The sequence below is a fragment of the Trichosurus vulpecula genome, chromosome 3 (assembly GCF_011100635.1).
Source record: "Trichosurus vulpecula isolate mTriVul1 chromosome 3, mTriVul1.pri, whole genome shotgun sequence".
NCBI classification, from domain to species: Eukaryota; Metazoa; Chordata; class Mammalia; order Diprotodontia; family Phalangeridae; genus Trichosurus; species Trichosurus vulpecula.
In genome coordinates this window covers 162147833-162166218 of record NC_050575.1, presented here as the reverse complement: position 1 = coordinate 162166218, position 18386 = coordinate 162147833, and the positions used below count along the sequence as shown (strand labels likewise).

Here is an 18386-nt window from a genome sequence, read left to right as displayed (position 1 = left end):
AGCCTGTCCTCAGGCTGTTTCTTATTAACTCTGTAACAGATTCCCTCCAAACTAAAGCAGACTTTCTTTAAACTTAAGAGGGGGCCCTTCATGTCAGTCATCTGTGGTTTTGGAGGGACAGGTTCAAGCAAACATTGGGGACAGAAGCTAGATTGCAGGGAATTAAACAAGGGAGAAAATTGAGGTAGATCATGTATTTCAGGAAAGGTGCAGGATAAGGGGGCAAGGGACAGAAGCCAAAAGAATCCAGGCATTCCAGGGAAGGGAATTTTCTAGCTGTTTAAAAGACAATGAGGCAAAATTTTTTAGGCCAAAGGGAAAGAATTACTAGTGAGAGAAGAGATTGAAGATGATGGAGAGGGAACATTTAAAGGAGCAAGGGATGAGAGCGGGGAAGGAGAGCTGGTTCTAGAGTAGGGGGAAAGATTAGCTATGGGAAGGTATATTTCAGTGGATTTGTGATCTCCCGATGTAGGTGTTCTCCCTTGGTACAAGTTACAACCAATCCATGCCTTCTTATCCTGAGCAACTTTCGTTCATGTCCATGAGAGGTAGCATGATGTGGTAGATAGGGTACAAAACTTGAAGTCAGGGAAATCTGTACACTGAATGTGTGACCCTGGGCAACTCAAACTCTGCCTCAGTTTATGTGTAAAACGAGTGAGTGTTAGACTCACCTCTAAGATCCCTTCCGGCCTTAAATTCATGATCCTATCATAAGAAAGGGACAAGGACCCATATGCTCAAAAATGTTTATAGCAGCTCTTTTTGTGGTGGCAAAGAACTGGAAATTGAGGGGATCTCCACTAATTGGGCAATGACTAAATAAGTTAGGGTATAAGAATGTAATGGAATACTACTGTTCCATAAGGAATGATGAGCAGGGGGCAGCTAGGTGGTGCAGTGAGTACAGCACTGGCCCTGGAGTCAGGAGGACCTGAGTTCAAATCCAGCCTGAGACACTTGACACTGTGTCAAGCTAGCTGTGTGACCTTGGGCAAGTCGCTTAACCCCAATTGCCCTGCCTCCCCCTTCCCCTGCAAAAAAAAGAAATGATGAGCAGGCAGACTTCAGAAAAACCTAGAAAGACTTGAACTGATGCTGAGTGAAGTGAGCAGAACCAGAACACTGTACACAGTAACAGCAACACTGGGATGACTGACTTTGATAGACTTTGCTCTTCTGAGCAATGATCTAAGACAACTGCAAAAGACTCATGATGGAAAATGCTATCACAGTGAAAAAACTGGAGTCCAAGTGCAGATCAAAGCAGACTATTTTCTTCCCTTCGTTGTTTTTTGTTTTTTCTTTCTCGTGGTTTTTCCCTTTTGTTCTGGTTCTTTTTTCACAACATGACTAATGTGAAAATGCTTAATATGATCATACATGTACAGCCTATATCAGACTGCATGCTGTCTTGGGGAGGGGAGAGTGGAGGGAGGAGGGAAAAATTTAGAATTCAAAATCTCATAAAAGCAAATGTAAACTAAAAATAATTCATAAAAAAAGGAAAAAAATTCATACTCCTATAAGTAACCCATAAATGGTTCCTTTATAAAGTAAGATGCTGAACAACTGCCCCCTAAAAATATTCACATATTTCTCTAGGGGATTTCCTTGACACTAGGGTATCCAGTAAGTCCTGGATCCCTGCCAAAACAAAGGGCACCCCAATAAATCCTGGGAATGGCACTGATCCCCTCAATTCTCTCTAGGTTCTCTCACTCCACCTGAACTCAGTTCAACAGGTTGTATCACCAGAAGGCAGCTGTAACCATGGGCAGTGACTACTTGGATTCTCAGAATGTTAGGGACAGCCCTAGTTCATGTGTTGGGGGATATATTCCACTGTAGCTCCTGAGCCTGGAACCAGTGAGTTTACAATTTAAACAAAATCAAATACCATGATACCACTACCTCTTAAAGATAAAACTTTTACTATATAACAAGGCAAAAGCAAGAATAATCAGAAATTGTATTCAATGGAAGGCAAAAGCATGCATAATCATGACTCAATAGAAAGCAAGATAATCAATAGTACTCAATAAAAGCAGGAGCAGAAGTAATTGTAATGTAGCAGCCCACCCATAAACTTGGGCCACACTTTCCCACTAATGCATAGTGCTAGTGGGAGAGAGTGAGCACATACATACTTCCAAAAACTTGAGCAGGGAGGCATATGAGTAGGGAGACCTATGTGCTTAGGACAGTCTCTTTAGAGAAGGTGCTCTCTGCAGCAGCAGGGTAAAATTACTTGCCAGCTACCTGCACCCATTCAGGTGCTCACAGGTCTCTTGCTCATCAAAGCTGCTTCTCTGCTCTGCCCAGCCACAGAAACAGTGACAAGCTCTTCAAGCATTAACAGCCTTACTTGACAGGCGCTAAGAAAGCGTCACATTCTTTCAGACAAAAGCAGTTCTCTAAGGCCATAAAGCTGCAAAGCTCTGATAGATCTGTTCTAAGTAAATTTCCCCTCTCAAGCTGTGTAGATAGTGAGAGGGCCATACAGCTTTCTCCACCCAGCTCTTCAAATAGTAGGGGATCCTGTTTTATCTGATTAGCTCTTAACAAAAAGGCACATCTCACAGCAAAGGAGATGCAAAGCTTGTCTTTGTCCCTCTATTCCCTCCCCCCAAAACCTGAGAGGAATGATTAGGACAAGGGTGGCAAACCTGCAGCCTCGAGGCCACACATGGCCCTCTAGGTCCTCAAGTGCAGCCTCAAGGCCACAGGTTCCCCACCGCTGGACTAACAACCCAGGCAAACCCCTGAAAAGTTTTCTAATTCTTAGGCTAAAAGGAGTTACAGGGCAATCTTGTCTTTCTCCAGACAATCAGCTCTCAACATAGCACTGTTTCTCCACCAATAAAACAGCTGCAGGCCCTGCCTGGAAGCTTTGATCAGTCAGCCACTCTCCTGTTCAGTCAGTCTCTTTTCCTGCTTTTATATTCATCTGGTCATCACCTATCCTTTCTTCCTTTTCCTGCATTCTCATGCTTCTAATTGCTTAAATCAGGGTCTCCTTGTAAGTGTTACATAACCTATCTTGGAGTTAAGAGACTCAAAAATAACACATTTCTGTCAGGCATAACCAGCAGTCCTTATAAAATCTCCCCATGGTCCTCAAATACTTATTTGACTTCCCCTGAAATCAATTTTTAAGACAGATTCAGTAGGAGATACCATACTCCAATTCCAAACCTCCCACTCCCCCTACCATGGAAGAGACTTCATGGGGCTACTCCTGGGTATGGGGTGGATGAAACCTGCCAATTACTAGCTTCCTGTTTAAACTAATCATTTCTGCTAACTTAGGTGTGAGACTCAGTCTTTTCTATGCTGCCAAACTTCTAAAAAGTCCCAGTTACTCCATCCTCACTATTCCCTGGTTCTCGTATTTTAAAAGGGACACTTGACAAACTGGAGTTTGTCTATAAGATGAAGAACAGCACGCTGAGAAAACTCAATACCACAAGCTGAAGGAATTAGGTTGCTTAACCTCGAAGAGGTTTTTATCTGGAGGGCCTTAAGAACAAAGCTATACTGTTCTGTGTAGCTTAAGAAAGCACAACTAGAACCAATGGTGGGAAATTATTAAAGAGAGGCAGATTTCAGATCAATTTAACTAACATTTAGAACTATTCAAACCTGAAATGGTCATATACAATCCTTTTTATATAAAAACAAGTAAAATCACTTGTCATACTGTAGCAAGTCCTTCATCACAGGAAGTGTTCAAGCAGAAGTCTGAACTGCCTCTTGGGTGGGGGGGGCACGGTGCTTAATGTTTTTATCTCGCTGGGCCTGATAATTATTCACCAAGCACAAACACATCTTATTCTTATTCTGAAATCCTTCAAACAAATGGTAGCTGGATCTAAGCATTCAGAGGTCTTTCAGACTGTGCAAATTCTGGACAGGATGATGTACTTCTATAAAATACTGGGGATACTTCAATGCTAATGAACTAGGTCTGATGAAGGTTCCCAAAAATGATTCTGGGAATGGTTTGAGAATTCTGGGAATGGTCTAAAAAAAGGGAGATCATTTATCTATTGTAGAATGGCTTTTAATCATATTGTAGAAGTTCTTAGTAGATTGCATTTCAGACTTTTACAAACTCTACAAATGCTCTTCAAAGTAGTCTATTTTATCTTTTATAGTATTATCTACATCACAGATGGCTACAAATTCATCCTTTACTAAGAGTTAGGAGGATTACTTTTCTTTCTCCCCTTTTTTATTTAACCAATTCACCTACTTGGTATTGTGGCCTATGGTGTAACAGGCAGGTCTAAACCTATTTGCTACCTAATTACTAACCAGTGTTCCCAGATTTTTCCCCGGTACCTTGTGTTCTTTGTTTATCAAAGGCTGAAGGGCAGTATGGTTTTCCTAAGTCTTGCTCAGCTAGCATATTCAACTGATAAGATTTTCTATTTTTTACCCCATGCTAAACAAATTTGTTCATTGCTACTTTAATAATTTGAGATCTGACAATACCAAATTGACTTCGTTCCTACTTTTTTCATTCTTTCCCAGATACTCTTGACCTTTTATTCCAAGATGAATTATATTACTTTGCCCAACTATAAAGTAATCCCTTGGCAATAAATATCCTTCACATAAATTGTCATTCTAATTACATAAAGTATCCTCTTAGTAATTTGGTCTGTCATTGAAGCCATAGATTAGAGAAATATAATTTTTACCACAATGCATCCTTGAACATTGTAGTTTTTTGTATTTCTTTTTAACATCTTACCAACTCCCTCATTTCAGATGGGAAAATGAAGCCCCAAAAGGCAAAATAACTTTGCCAAAAGACCTACAGGTAGTAGGCAGTGGGGATGGAAACAGCAGTCTTTATAGGTGTGATGAAGGTGCCCTATGGCACTGGCTGACTCCAGCAAGCTGTAGAATCTTTGTGATTTCCTGATCCTCTCCTACCTAAGTGTATGCCCACCCTCCATGTCTAGTAGGCCACAAATCACAACCAAAGGGCAGCAGCAAACCCATTCTTTAGTACAAAGATGAAACTCTACTTCAAGGGGTGAGTGGACTGCCCCTCTAGCTTATTAAAGGTAGGTTCAACAAAATACAAATCACAGGTACTGACACTTCCTCGCCATAATATTAGGTGCCGAAGAACCTCCTAAAACAGTTCTAGGGAAGACGGACCTCCCCCAACAGAGCTGAAATGCCTCAGCCTGATCTGTACCCCAGAAGCAGGACCAAGGACAAGCCTACATACTCAGGGGTAGGGGCAGACTTCTAGCCAAGAGGGTAACCTCTCGCCCCCAAAGATGCCCACGAATAAAAAGGGAAGGTTCGAGTATCTACCAACCCTACGAATTCTGACATTTTACAGATAGGGAAACGATTTCCTCAAAGTCACAGAGGTGATAAGCAGCAGAGCTGCCTTGTCCAATTCTCTATTCACTGCACTGAACTGCCCCTTGTTCTGTCCCTGCCCAGGTCCATTTGCCCTGCCCCTCATTGCCTTCACTTAGTGCCAGGGGCAATGGCCTTCAGGTTGTTTGTCCGTGTGAGAATGTTGGGCACAAAGAGCAGCCCAGAGGCCCGCTCTATGCTTTCAATGGGAACCAGGAAGCGCTCCAGTGGGATATGCTCATCTACAGGTGCATTGGGCATCACGTAGGAACGGAGCTCGATCTGCCCCCCAGGAGCCTCCAGGATCAGCACCTTGAAGAAGTGGGTGGGTACCGCTACATTGTTCTTGCCAATCACCTGGTACTTCACATACATCTTCCCATCAGCTTCCCTCCTAGACAGAGCAGAAAAGACAGAGAAAAGCGACATACCAAGATCAATAGAAGTTCATTATGTGTTACAACAATGTCCTCAGTAGGCCCAGGTCCCTGCCCTCAAAGCTTACAGTCTAGTTAAGTCAACAAGCATTAATCAAATCTTTACTGTGTGCTGGGCACTGTACACTGGGGACACAAAAGAGGGCAAAAGACAGTCCCTGCCCTCAGGGAGCTCACAGTCTAACGGATAAGACAACATGCAAACAACTATGTACAAACAAGATCTACACACACACACACACACACAGAGTAAATTGGAGATAATTTCAGAGGGCAGGTACCAAGATAAAAGAGAGCTGGGAAAAGCTTCTTGCAGAAAGTAAGGTTTTAACTGAAACTTGAAGGAAATCAGGGAGGCCAGGAGAAAGAGATGAGGAGGGAGAGAGATTCCACCCCAGGGGGGTGGGGGTGGGGGGGCGGCCAGGCAGTGAAAGCTAGTAGAATGAGGAGATGGAATGTCTTGTGTGAGGAACAGGGAGGCCAGCGTCACTGGGAAGCAGAGAATGTGGGGGGCCGTATGCTGTACTTCTAGAGGGAAAGTCTGGGCTGATCCTATTACAGCTTTCTCAGGCTGGTGAGTGTTGTGTTATTTCAGAATCTTAGGGGCAGCTCAGGTTGAGGACCCTACAAGCTTTCAGTGCTCCCAAAATTGTCTGATCCAGGACAAAGTCCGATTGCTTCCTCCGTCCCCAACTCTCCTCCTCCTCCCCCTTGCAGTGCTGAGGTCTGCAAGTTCCCAATCTGGATTTGGGTGGGAGTAGGTATAAATTGCTGCTACACTCAGTCACTCTCATCTACCTGGAAAGCTCTATGGATTTAAAGAGACAGAACTGCAGGTTTCCCTTTGGTCTGAGATTTTCTGCCCTGGTTATGCCTCTGCAGTTTTCAGACAGTGCCAGAAGCTAGAAATGAAACTCCACTCTGATCCTAGGATCTGAGCTGCATCAGAACTCATGGGTGCTCCCTACCCTGGAATCAGTTCCCAATATCAGTCTGTCCTAAATCTGTGATTCGGTGAACTGGGTAACCAACAAAGTTTCCAACTGGCACCTATTCCTGCACCTGGCATTCAATACTCTGGTAAGAGTCTAGGACGGGGTAGGGAACCTGCAGCCTCGAGGCCATATTTGATCCTCTAGGTCCTTAAGTGTGGCCCTTTGACTGAATCTAAACTTCACAGAATAAATCCCCTTAACAAAAGGATCTGTTCTGTAAAACTTGGACTCAGTCAAAAGACCACACCTGAGGACCTAGAAGGCCACATGTGGCCTTGAGGCCGCAGGTTCCCCACTCCTTCTCTTGCTCTGGTTCACAGCTTCTCCCTATGCTGGAGTGCTCCTCAAAGACTCACATTCCTGGCCAGACCATTTGCTGTGTCCTCACACCTCTCAGTTTCTCTTCTTATGTTAACCTGGACTGGAAAAATTACTTGCCATGACTTTTTCTTGGGTTTTTCCACCAGGATTCAGACTGGTACAGGTTTAAGATTCTTGGAGGGAATTTTTGTGGTGATGGTAGTGGTGGGTTTTGGGGAATGAAGGGAAGCTTTCTGTACTGCTTCCTGGTACTCTATCCATCTTGGTTCTACTGTCTTCTCTTAACTGCTTCTCTTCCCATACTGTCTGCTCTCAAGTATTACCATCTAGTAATATTCCCTTATTTTATAGACAAGAAAACTGAAGCAGGGTGATGGCAATTGAGTGATCAATAGATAAGCATTTATTAAGCACCTACTATGTGCTAGCCACTAGGCCAATCACAGAGAATACAAAGACAAAAGTCAAAACAGTCTCTGCCCTCAAGAAGCTTACAGTCTATTGAGGGAGACGATATGTACAAATATAAATAAATACAAAATCAGGTAGTCCCTTTTTCATGTGATTCACTTGGTTGTTGAAAGTGGCAGAAAATGAGCTATTATGAAAAGAAAAACTATTAAAATCAAAATGTCAAGGACATAAAGAATAGACCCTTTCAGTGATAAAACAATGTGGTTACTGAAAGAGGCAGAAAAAAACATTCGGTGCTTAAAAAACCTTTAAAATCCATGTGTAAAGCAGCTGTCACTCCATTAAATATGAGGAGAGGCACAGGAGGACCAGACAGGGAACTGGAAGGACCTCTTTGAGGACAGACGCCATTGGCCATTTTGCATGTAACTGTTTTTAGAGCTTGCAAAGTTAAAACTCACAAAGTGACAAACAACTGTTTGAAGAAACTGGGCTGTTCGTGTCAAAACTAGGACAAAGGTGGATTTTGTGAGTTTTACCTCATAAGGGAAAGACTCACCATGGAGCAGTAAGAGGCTCAGATCTAGAACGTGAGAAGATCTAGCAAGAACAGTCAGCTGAAAGGAAGGCTTCAGCCACTGTACTTGGGAGCCTGATAACTAGAAAAGAAGCGCTGCTTTGCAGTCAAAGCAGGGGGGCCTTCTGTGAGGAGAGAAGGGAATGTTCTTAGCTGCTCCCTTTTGGCTTGAGAGAGAAAAGCTGAAGGGAAAGATTTGCTTTGCAGCTACAATAGCCAAGAAGGCAGAAGTTGAAACAGATCAGAAGAGAAGAGCTGGGTGGGCTTGTTTGCATTGCTGAGAGAACTAGCCAGAAGAGCTTGGCACTTCTCTGGCTTAAATGAAGGGAGCTGCTTATCATTTGCAGTAACACCACCCCAGAGCCCTTTTAAAGGCAATTGTGAGTTAAGAGGGCTTGCCACTGTTTCGTCAGTGTGAGAGTTAAGGAGAATTGGATTTGCCCAGCAGAACCACGAGGGTCAGAAGGTGCAAATATAGCAGAGAACTGGCTTCATTTAGTGCATACTGTTCATAAAGGGGCCAAGGACGTAAAGACCTACAATTCTGGGTTGTGAGCCACCCAAGCACATAGGTTGTATTCACTCAAGTCTCTCTACTTGGTTTCTGTATGTATGTACCCACTCTTCCCCTCAGATACTGGACAGTGATAGGAGAATGTGACCCAGGTGAACCGATGTATGTTGCGTTTGCCTCATTGTTTAAACAGAGTTAATGTGTAGAAATATTGTGAAATGGTGGCATGTTAGCATCTACAGAACTCAGATCCCCTTCACATACTCCTATTAAAGCTTGAAAAATGCATCATTTTAAAGAGGAATAAGGAGAATCACCTGGAGAGTCCTTTAGCCAGCCCACAAATTCTATAGAAACCCTGAAGTAGACACAAGTGAAGGTGAGGGTGAGGGAGAGGGAGAAAGTGGGAGAAAGAGGGAGAGAGTGAAAGGGGGTGGGGGGGGGGAGGTGAGAGACAGAGACAGAGAGACAGAGAGACAGAGAGAGAGAGAGACAGAGAGAGAAGGGGGAAGCCCTCCCTCAGGGGGAGGCACCTCAAGCAAAGTCCAGCTCAGAAGGTAGCCCTGTGGGGCAGAAGTCATGCCCTGAAGGAAGAGAAAGGGGCAGAAGGGCCCTGCAAAACTCAAGAGTACAGGAGCAAAACCTGACCCAAGTACAGGTCCCCCAATCTAGACATTGAGGCTGCTGTGATGAACAAATCAAGAAAAGCACCAAACACTATGAGGAAATACTTTCAAAAGAGAGATAACCTGGGGGCAAATCCCAAGGAAGAAAGCAACCGCCCAAAAAGCCAGGCAGAATCTCAAAGAAAAAAAATGTTCTATACACAAGGATTATATGTGGAAGAAATGAAACAAAGATATGAATAAAACAAAATAAAATAGCTAGTGAAGAAATAATGGCAAAGAGAATCAATAAGAAATTCTGCCCAAGAAAGAATTGAATGCCCTGAAAATTAGAATGGGTCAAACATAAAATAATTACTCAATAAGACAATAAGAAATATGAAAACAAAATCAAAAGACTGAAGAAAAGAATATACAATATTTTTTAAAATGACCTGGAAAAAGGGTCAAGAGAAGATAATCTAAGAATTATCAGACTATCCGAAAATCATGATCCCCCTCAAAAGAAAAAAAAGTGCCATATTTCAAGGAATTATAAATGAAAACGCCTTAGAACTTTTAGGATACGAGGGGGAAAATAAAAATAAAGAGAATCTACCAGTTATTTTCTCAAAGAAACAATAAAATGAAAACTCCCAGGAATATCATAGCCAAAACCCAGAGGTTTCCAAGTCAGAAAAAAAAATACTGTAATAGCAAAAAAGGCAGTATTAAAGCATGAAGAAGACACAGTAAGGCTCACAAAAGAGCTGGCAGTTGTCATAATAAAGAGGAGAACTAGGAATGATATTCCAAAAGGCATAAAATGAAGGATGAATACCAAAAATAAACTATCAAACAAAATTAAAATGGAAGATGGCAGAATGGATTGAAAAACAGAATCCAAGAATAAACTGTTTACAGGAAACATGCTTAAAACATAAAGGTCCGCATAAAGTGGGAATACTAAATATCATTTGTTGATCACAATGCAATAAGAATTATATTAAACAACGTCTTTGAAGAAAGAAAAATTAATTGAAGACTAACAGAATTCTAAATACTGATAGGTCAAAGAACAAATTAGAGAAATAATAGAAAATTTCACAGAAAATCATAACAGACAACATATCAAAACTCACAGAATGCAGCTAAAGCATTCCTTAGAGGAAAATTTATATCTCTAAATACATTCATCAACGAAAGAAAGAATAAATGAACTGGGCACAAATCTAAAAACCTTGAGGCAGAACATATCAACTCCCTCCAACTCATTAAAAAAGTAGAAATCATAAAAATCAAGGAAATGCTTAATAAAGTTTAAAATTAAAAAATACTGAATTGATAAACAAGACTAGCACTTTGGTTTTTGTTTATAGCTAATCTAATGTAAAAAGGAGAAAGGGAAATCAATTTTTTTTTAAATCAAAAATGAAAAGGGAAATTTCACAGCTGAATAGGAAATCAAGGGAATTATCAGAAACTATTCTGCCCAACTGCAAGCTAAGAAAACTGATAATATCAAGTAACTCAAACATCAGAAAAAGAAATTGTATAAGCCATAAAAGAATTCTCAAAGAAAAAAAATTCAGTATCAGATGGATTTTTAAGTGAACTCTAACAAACATTTAAAGAACGGTTATGAAAGGAATTTTTCGATATCTTTCTGTGATACAAATATTATCTTCTAAATCAGAGAGAGACAAAGCAGAGGGGGTAAAACAAACAAATGACAACAACAACAACAAAACCACAGACCAACATCCCTAATGAACAGGGATGCAAAAATTTCAAGTCAAATATTAGCAAACAGGTTAAAATACCGTATTAAAAATATTACATACTATGACCCACATTGCGTTTATACCAGGAATACAGGGTTGTTTCAGCATAAGGAAGATTACAAATAATTATAAACAATGTATTTTAATAATATAATAAAAACCATGTGGTTGATTACATCAATAGATACCAAAAAGGCTTTTGATAAAATTCACTGCCTGTTTCCATTAAAAATGCTGGAAAGTACAGGAATAAAATAGACCTTTTCTTAATATGGTAAATATCATCTATCTAAAACCAAGAACAAACATTCTATGTAATGGAGAAAAGTTAGAGGTCTTTCCAATGTTGTGGTTTGCCCTTCATTCTCTAAGAAGACCGTGACATCAAGAGGGAGATGTCATAACTTGCAAGTGAATTGGATTTAAGTGAGGGAGGCCTCCAATAAGATCAAGAGTAAAGCAAGGATGCCCATTACCACCACTACAATTTAATGTAATCCTAGAAATGCTAGCTATAGCAAGAAGTCAAGAAAGAAATCAAAGGAGTAAACACAGGCAAAGAGGAAAACAAAACCATCACTTTTTGTAGATGACATGATGATTTACTCAGCAAACCCTAAAAATTCAAATGAAATTAATTAAAATGATAAATTCAGCCAAGTTGAAAAATATAAAAATAAATCCATAAAAATCAGCATTACTCCTATATAATACCAAAAAAAAAAAAAAACCCAACAACCTAGCAAGAAGAGCTAGAAAGAGAACTGCATTCAAAAACCTACAGAAGGTATAAAAATATCTGAAGTCTGTCTACCAGATACTCCCAAGAACTATATGAATCCAACTATAAAACATTATTTGCAGAAATAAAGACAAACCTAAATAACTGGAGAAATATTCATTACTCATGGGTAGAACAGGTCGATATAATAAAATGACAACATTAACCTAAATTAATTTATTCAGTACCATGGCAATTAAATTACTAAAGGATTCTTTATAGAGCTAGAAAAAAATTAAAAAATTAAAATAAAAGAACCAACTATCAAGAACCTCAAGGACGATAATGAAAAAAAAAAAGGGGGAGAGAGGAGGACCTCAGCATCAAATCTCAAAGCAATAATCATTAAAATCATTTGGTACTCATTACAAAAAAAAGAGGAGGTGCAATCAGTGGAACAGATTAGGTATACAACATACTGAAACAAATGAACAAAGAAGTGAAGTGTTCACTAAACACAAAGAACCCAGTTACCAAGAAAAGACCTCACTATTTGACAAAGACTTGTCTAGGAAAACTAGAAAGCAGTGTGGCCAAAATATAGACCAACATGTTATATGACTTAAATATAAAGGGATACATCATGAGCAAATTAAAGGAGCAAAGAAGAAATTACCTACCAAATCTATTAATAAGGGAAAGTTCATGACCAAACAAGAGACAGAGTGGATCACAAGAGATAAAATAAACAATTTTTATTATATAAAATTGAAAAATTTTTGCACAAATAAATCTAAATCAACTAAAATTCGAAGGCTAATAGGTAACTGGAAAAAAAATCTTTACAGTAAGTTTCCTATGATAAAGGTTTCACATCTAAGACACATAAAGAACTGGTTCAAATTTATAAGACTAAGAGCCCTTCCCCAATAGATAAATGGTCAAATAATAAAAATATACAATTTTCAAAGAACATTTCAACAACCTTATGAAGAAAATGCTCAAAATCACTATAAGAAAGGCAAATTAAAGCAACTTTGGGGCTCCCTCTCAAACCCATGAGATTGACGGAGATAACAAAAAAGGAAAATGACAACGGTTGGCAGGGCTGCTGGAATACACACGCACTGATATACACTGTTGATAAGGCTGGGAATTGGTGTAGCCATTCTGAAAATCAATTATGTAGCTATGCCCCAAAAGTTACTAAAATGTGCTAAACAAAACTACTGTACCACTACTAGGCCTACATTCCCTCAGAGATCAAAGAAAGAGATAAAGGATTCCTATGTTCAAAAATATTCATAGCCAATTTCTTCAAAGTAACCCAAAGTGGAAAATTAAGAGCATGCCCACTTATTGGAGAATGGCTAAATAAGATGTGGATTACGAATGTCATAGAATATCACCTTATTGGTTTCGGAGGAAATTGGTAAGATCTATAAATTGACATAGACCCAGTTTATACAATGACAACAAGGTTATGAAGAAAAACCAAATTGAATGACTTTAGAATTCTGATCAATGCAATGATAAGCCCCAGCTCGAGGACTTAAGATGAAACATGCCACCTACTTCTTGCCATAGAGGCGATGGACTGAAAAATGTAGATTCAGATGTACATCTTTTGGACATGGCCAATGTCAGAATTTATTAGGCTAGACTATCCAAATCTGTTAGAAGGGTTTTTTCTTTTCTTTTCTTTTGGTTCAATATTGGGCAGGGGCAGGGGAAGGGGAGCAGTGAGACGGAAAGATAATAAATGTTTAAAAAAGAGTGAAGGATATCCTTATTGTGAAAACTGATTTTGTACAGATGGGAAGCAAACTGGGGCTCAGGAGGTGAGTAAGAAGAATGTATTTTCCCCAAAAGTTCCTCCTAGCCCCCATAAAGGCTCCAAATTGGAGCAAAATGGTGGCCATCCTTTTCAGGGAACACTCCAGGCACTCCACAAAGTGGTTAAATGTCGACAAAGTAAACAGATGGGGAGTCAAGAAAGACCTCACAAGGAAGACGGTGCTTAAACTGAGCTTTGAAGGAAACTAGGGATTGTACAAGGCAGGAGAGGGGAAGAGTGAATTCCAGGTATGTGGGACAGTGAAAGCCTGTGCAAAAGCCTGGGGAAGGGCAATGGAAAGCCACTCAGCCAGTCTGGTTGGACCACAGAATGCGTGAAGAGGAGGAAAATGCAATAAGGCTGGAAAAATACAAGGGAACCAGGATATGAAGAGTTTTGAAGGTCAAACAGAGGCTAAATACAATACTAAAGGCAACCGGAGCGACTGGGGCTTTGGAGGAAGGGCATGCCAAGGTCACACGTGGGCTTTAGGAAAATGACTTTGGAAGCTACGGGGAGGATAGACTGCAGAGGAGGGAGACTTCAGGCAAAGAGACTGATTAGGAGGATACTGAAATAACCCAAGTGAGAGGCGCTGACACCCCGAACTAAAGGCGTAGCCGTATGTGTAGAGCTTTAAAAGTTTACAAATATTGTACGTGTCTTATCTCATTTGATGCTTACAACCTCCCTGGCAATAGGCGTTATTATTACCTCCACTTTACAGATGAGGAAATTGAGGCTAAGAGAGCTTAAGTGACCTGCCTAGGGTCATGCAGCTAGTAGATGTCTGGCGCAGGGTTTTAACTCAGGTATTTCAGTCCAAGTCCAACACTCGATCATCCACTGTGCCACCTGGCCGCCTCAAATTTTGTGGAGGTAAAATTCAGAAGACTTTGAAGTTTGGTACCAGGGCGGCTGGAAGGATGGTGGTACCCTCCACAGAGCTAAGGAAGATACAGGGAGAAGTATTTGGCATCTCAGGACAGACACCCGGCTTAGTCCCACACTCTGATGATGGATGATGACCTAGCAAAGGAGACTGAGAAGCAGAACCGACAGGCAGAAAAACCAGAAAAGTTAAGTCACAAAAACCCAGGGGAGACAGTGATCAACAGTGCCAAATGCCACAGAGAACTTAAGAAGCAGGACCAAGAAAAAGCTCTTGATTTGGCAATCTAGAGAGATCATCAGTAATTTGGTGAGAGGGTTTTCATAGGAAAGGTGAGGTCGCAAGGAGTTAAAAAGTAAGAGGAAATGGAAAAAGCGTAGACAGCTTTTTAAAGGGACTCTGGCTGAGAAAGGGAGGAGATAAATAGTCTGACAGCTCGAGGGAGGATGGTAGGGACAAGGGAAGGTATTCCTAAGGATGGGGGAGACATTGGTACATTTGTAGGCAACAGAGAAGGAACCAATAAATAGGAAGAGATTGAAGATTACAGACAGAAAGCATGAGGGTGGGGAAAAGCTACTGGAGGAGACAGGAAGAAAAAGAATCAAAGGTGAAAGTATCAGAGTTGGTCTTTTCCAGACGCACCACTTCATCAAAGACTTCAATCAAGGAGAGTGATGACAAAGGATTTTAATATATAAAGAAGGGGAAAAGACAGAACCGAGATTGAATAAATGAGGAGGGGTACAAAAAGGTTTGAAACAACTTCCGTGGCGAATGCAACTGTCAATTAGGGAATAGTAAAAGGATTGCCTTTAAGTTTTGAGGGCCCAATTGAGAATCAATAAAAGATTCATAGTGGGCTCAGAATAGCTGTGACCTCCTTAGGTACTGTTCAGCAACAAATGAGTAAGCATGGAGGTGGATGGGGAAGTAACACCAGGCTGCGATGTGGCAAGGCATGAGCATCATATGGGACAAGGGATTCAAGAGAACAGCATCAGGTTCAACTGGTTAACTTTTGTGATTGTTGTTTGGTCATTTCAGACTCTTCATGACTCCATTTGGGGTTTTCTTGGCAAAGACACCGGGCTATTTCTTTCTCCAGCTCATTTTAAGGATGAGAAAACCGAGGCAAACAGGATTAAGAGACTTGCCCAGGGTCATACAGACAGTAGGTGTCTGAGGCTGGATTAGAACTCACAAAAGAGAAGTCCTCCTGACTCCAGGGTCAAGACTGGGAAAGGAAGAACATGAGGGTAGAACAGGGGCGGCAGTGATTTGGCTGAACACTGAGGGACTAGAACTCACAGTGTAGAAGATCAGAGAGAGAGAGAGAGAAGGGAGGGATGATAGGTGATGATTCAATAGAGCAGCTTCTGAATTCTTGATCCTGGATTTGGAACATTTCTGAGCAATGGTATGATTGAGGGTGTGACCATCTGTGTATGTGTGGGTGAAAAGGTGAAAATGATATGACTAAGTTCACACCCACAGCAGAATCTGGCATTCCCTACAAGCAGCCCCTCCATCTGGGCATTCTACAGGACTGAGCAGAAAATTACCCCTAGTGTATCTACCTGCAGACTTAGCAAGGGCAGGGGACAGTATTTATAATTCTCTGTCTCTCCCTGGTGTGGACCAGCTCAGGCCCACACTTGATGGCTGGATGTACCAAGGTGACATGAGAGTTTAATGGAAAGGAGGAGATGGGGGGCCTAGACTGGAACCAGATGCAAAGGATCAGGATCTCTCCCTTCCTTGAGACCAAGCCCTTGGCTTCCCTGGCTAGGAAGCTCCCTCCTCCTTTCTCCAGGGAGCTCACCTGGGTAGGAAGAGAGGTCCAGTGCAGACGTAGACATTGTGATAAGTTTGGGTCAAGCTTCTACAATACTTTTCCAAATTGTTCCAGGCGTTCTGGTTTAGGTGGGGAACCTAAAAGAGAAAGCACAGAAAGAGGGAGCCAAGTCAGAACGTTTTACAATATACTTCAGACCTCTCTTCTGAGCTCAAACACCAGGCACATCCCCCCTCTTCTAGTCTTAGGCACTAGATGTGATCGGGCATGGGAAAGCACTACCTGGCATTGAGCTGTGGGAATGAGAGACTCAGATCTATGGGGAGAAAATGGTAAACCAGAACAAAGTCTCCGAGTAAAACTGGGAACACCATTGCAAATATTTACATTTTGCTGACATACTGTATTATCCCGAATATAGCTTGTTTGTAGGCAGCTGCTTGCACGTTTGCCCTTCTTGGTATTCCTCGAGTTTAGCACAATGCCTGACACACACCTAGCAACATACATCTGCATGTGTAACCACGATGCCTTAAAGCGAGTTCCTTCCACCTCTACGTGCTATCCTAAAGCAATCCCGGATTCATCTACACTGGGGCATACTCAGACTCCTCCGTTCCTCCAAGGGGCAAACCTTAGGATAAATGGGCCCACTATAAGGGTCCGAGGTAAGGGGTCGACCTGTATGCCGAGACACGGTTAGTCTAGATTCCAGACCTGACTGCTAACTGGTGCCGCTGGACAAGCCCCCTCCCCAATCCTCCGGGCCTCAGTTTCCCCTGTTGCACAAAAGGCCAGCTGGGTAGGCGCGGGGTCCCGGGCTCTCGGCGCTGACCTGCGGCGCCACGTTGCTCAGGTAGAAGGTGTCGTCCATGGCCTTCTGGCTCCAGCGGTGGTTGGCGGCTGCTGCCAAGTGGCCGCGATCGAAGCCGCTGCCCCGGTAGTCGGCGTTGGTGGCCCGATGGTACACGTGCACCGAGTCGTCCTCCTGGAAGCCGCAGGTCTGGCGGTCGCCGGGGCCCCGCAGCCGCTCGGGCTTCAGCTGCTCGATGACCCACAGGGCGCTCCGGCTGCGCGGGTCGTAGCACAGCACGTAGGACTCGCGGCTCTTGAGCTGCGCCAGCCCCGGCAGCCCGTACTTGGCGAGCTCGCCCGGGCCTCCCGCGGGCACCACGGGCCCCGCCGCCGCCGCCACCGGCAGCACAGGGAGCCGGCTCCAGAGCCCTCCCACTCCCGGGCCGGTTTTCCTGTTCAACCAGGCCACGGCCCCCGCTCCCAGCCCGGCCCCGAGGGCCAGGGACAGCCCCGGGACCAGCCAGCGGCCAGCCTGCATGTCTCCCGCAAGGCGCCCTCGAGCCACCCCAGCTGGGAGAACGGTCCGACCTTCGCCGTCCTGACCCGTGCCCCAGACGTCGCTCTTAAAGGGGCCACCGCCCACGACGCCGCCTCCCGAGGGGCTTAGCGAGGCTCCCACCGGCTGCGCTCCCAAGAGAGCCGCTCAGCAGCCCGCAAGTTCCAGCATGCTCCCGCTTACGGCTGACCCCATATTTCTCTAGCATCGGCTGTTGTCCTTTTAAGAATTAGGTTTAGGGTCTAGTCAACCGCTACCTATAGGTATTTGACTGGGAGCTCTAATTTCCGGCCTCAGGGCGTGGTTACAGCCCAGCGCTGCAGGCTCAGGCGAACATCTCAGCGAACCGAAGGTCCTCCAGGACAGTGGTCCCTCCCACCTAGGTCCTTTTGACAGGAGGTCTACAAATGTAGAGACAAGGCCAGAAGATGCCAAGCTTAATAAGCACCTGCTGGTGGGCCGCTGCGAGTTGGCCGTAGTAGCTCCACAGAACAAAAGGGTACACACAAATGTGAGGTTTCACGCTGCCTTTGAGCAGGCGCAGAAGGAGCCTATCAGGTAAAGCAGTCCAGCCGCTCTATTTGGGAGGTTGAGTAAAGGACATAGGATATGGGGGTGGGGGGCTGTAACCAAGATCCAGTCAGATCCGGTCAGATCCGGTTCCTAGTTAAAGTCATTAGACCGTCTTGGTGGGGCGGAAGGTAGCTCCTGATTCCCATCAGAACATCTAGATGGGACCTGGGGTC

At 43.0% G+C, this 18386-nt stretch overlaps 1 protein-coding gene across 1 annotated transcript; it reads right to left on the bottom strand.

The window, feature by feature from the left end:
• Positions 1–1918: 1918 nt before the first annotated feature.
• On the bottom strand, positions 1919–18193 carry ENDOG (endonuclease G). Its single transcript, XM_036750861.1, has 3 exons — positions 17125–18193; positions 16317–16426; positions 1919–5788 (listed from the first exon to the last, which is right to left on the bottom strand). The coding sequence occupies exons 1-3, from the start codon at positions 17620–17622 to the stop codon at positions 5506–5508; spliced, it is 891 nt and encodes a 296-aa protein (XP_036606756.1). The 5' UTR covers positions 17623–18193; the 3' UTR covers positions 1919–5505.
• Positions 18194–18386: the final 193 nt, after the last annotated feature.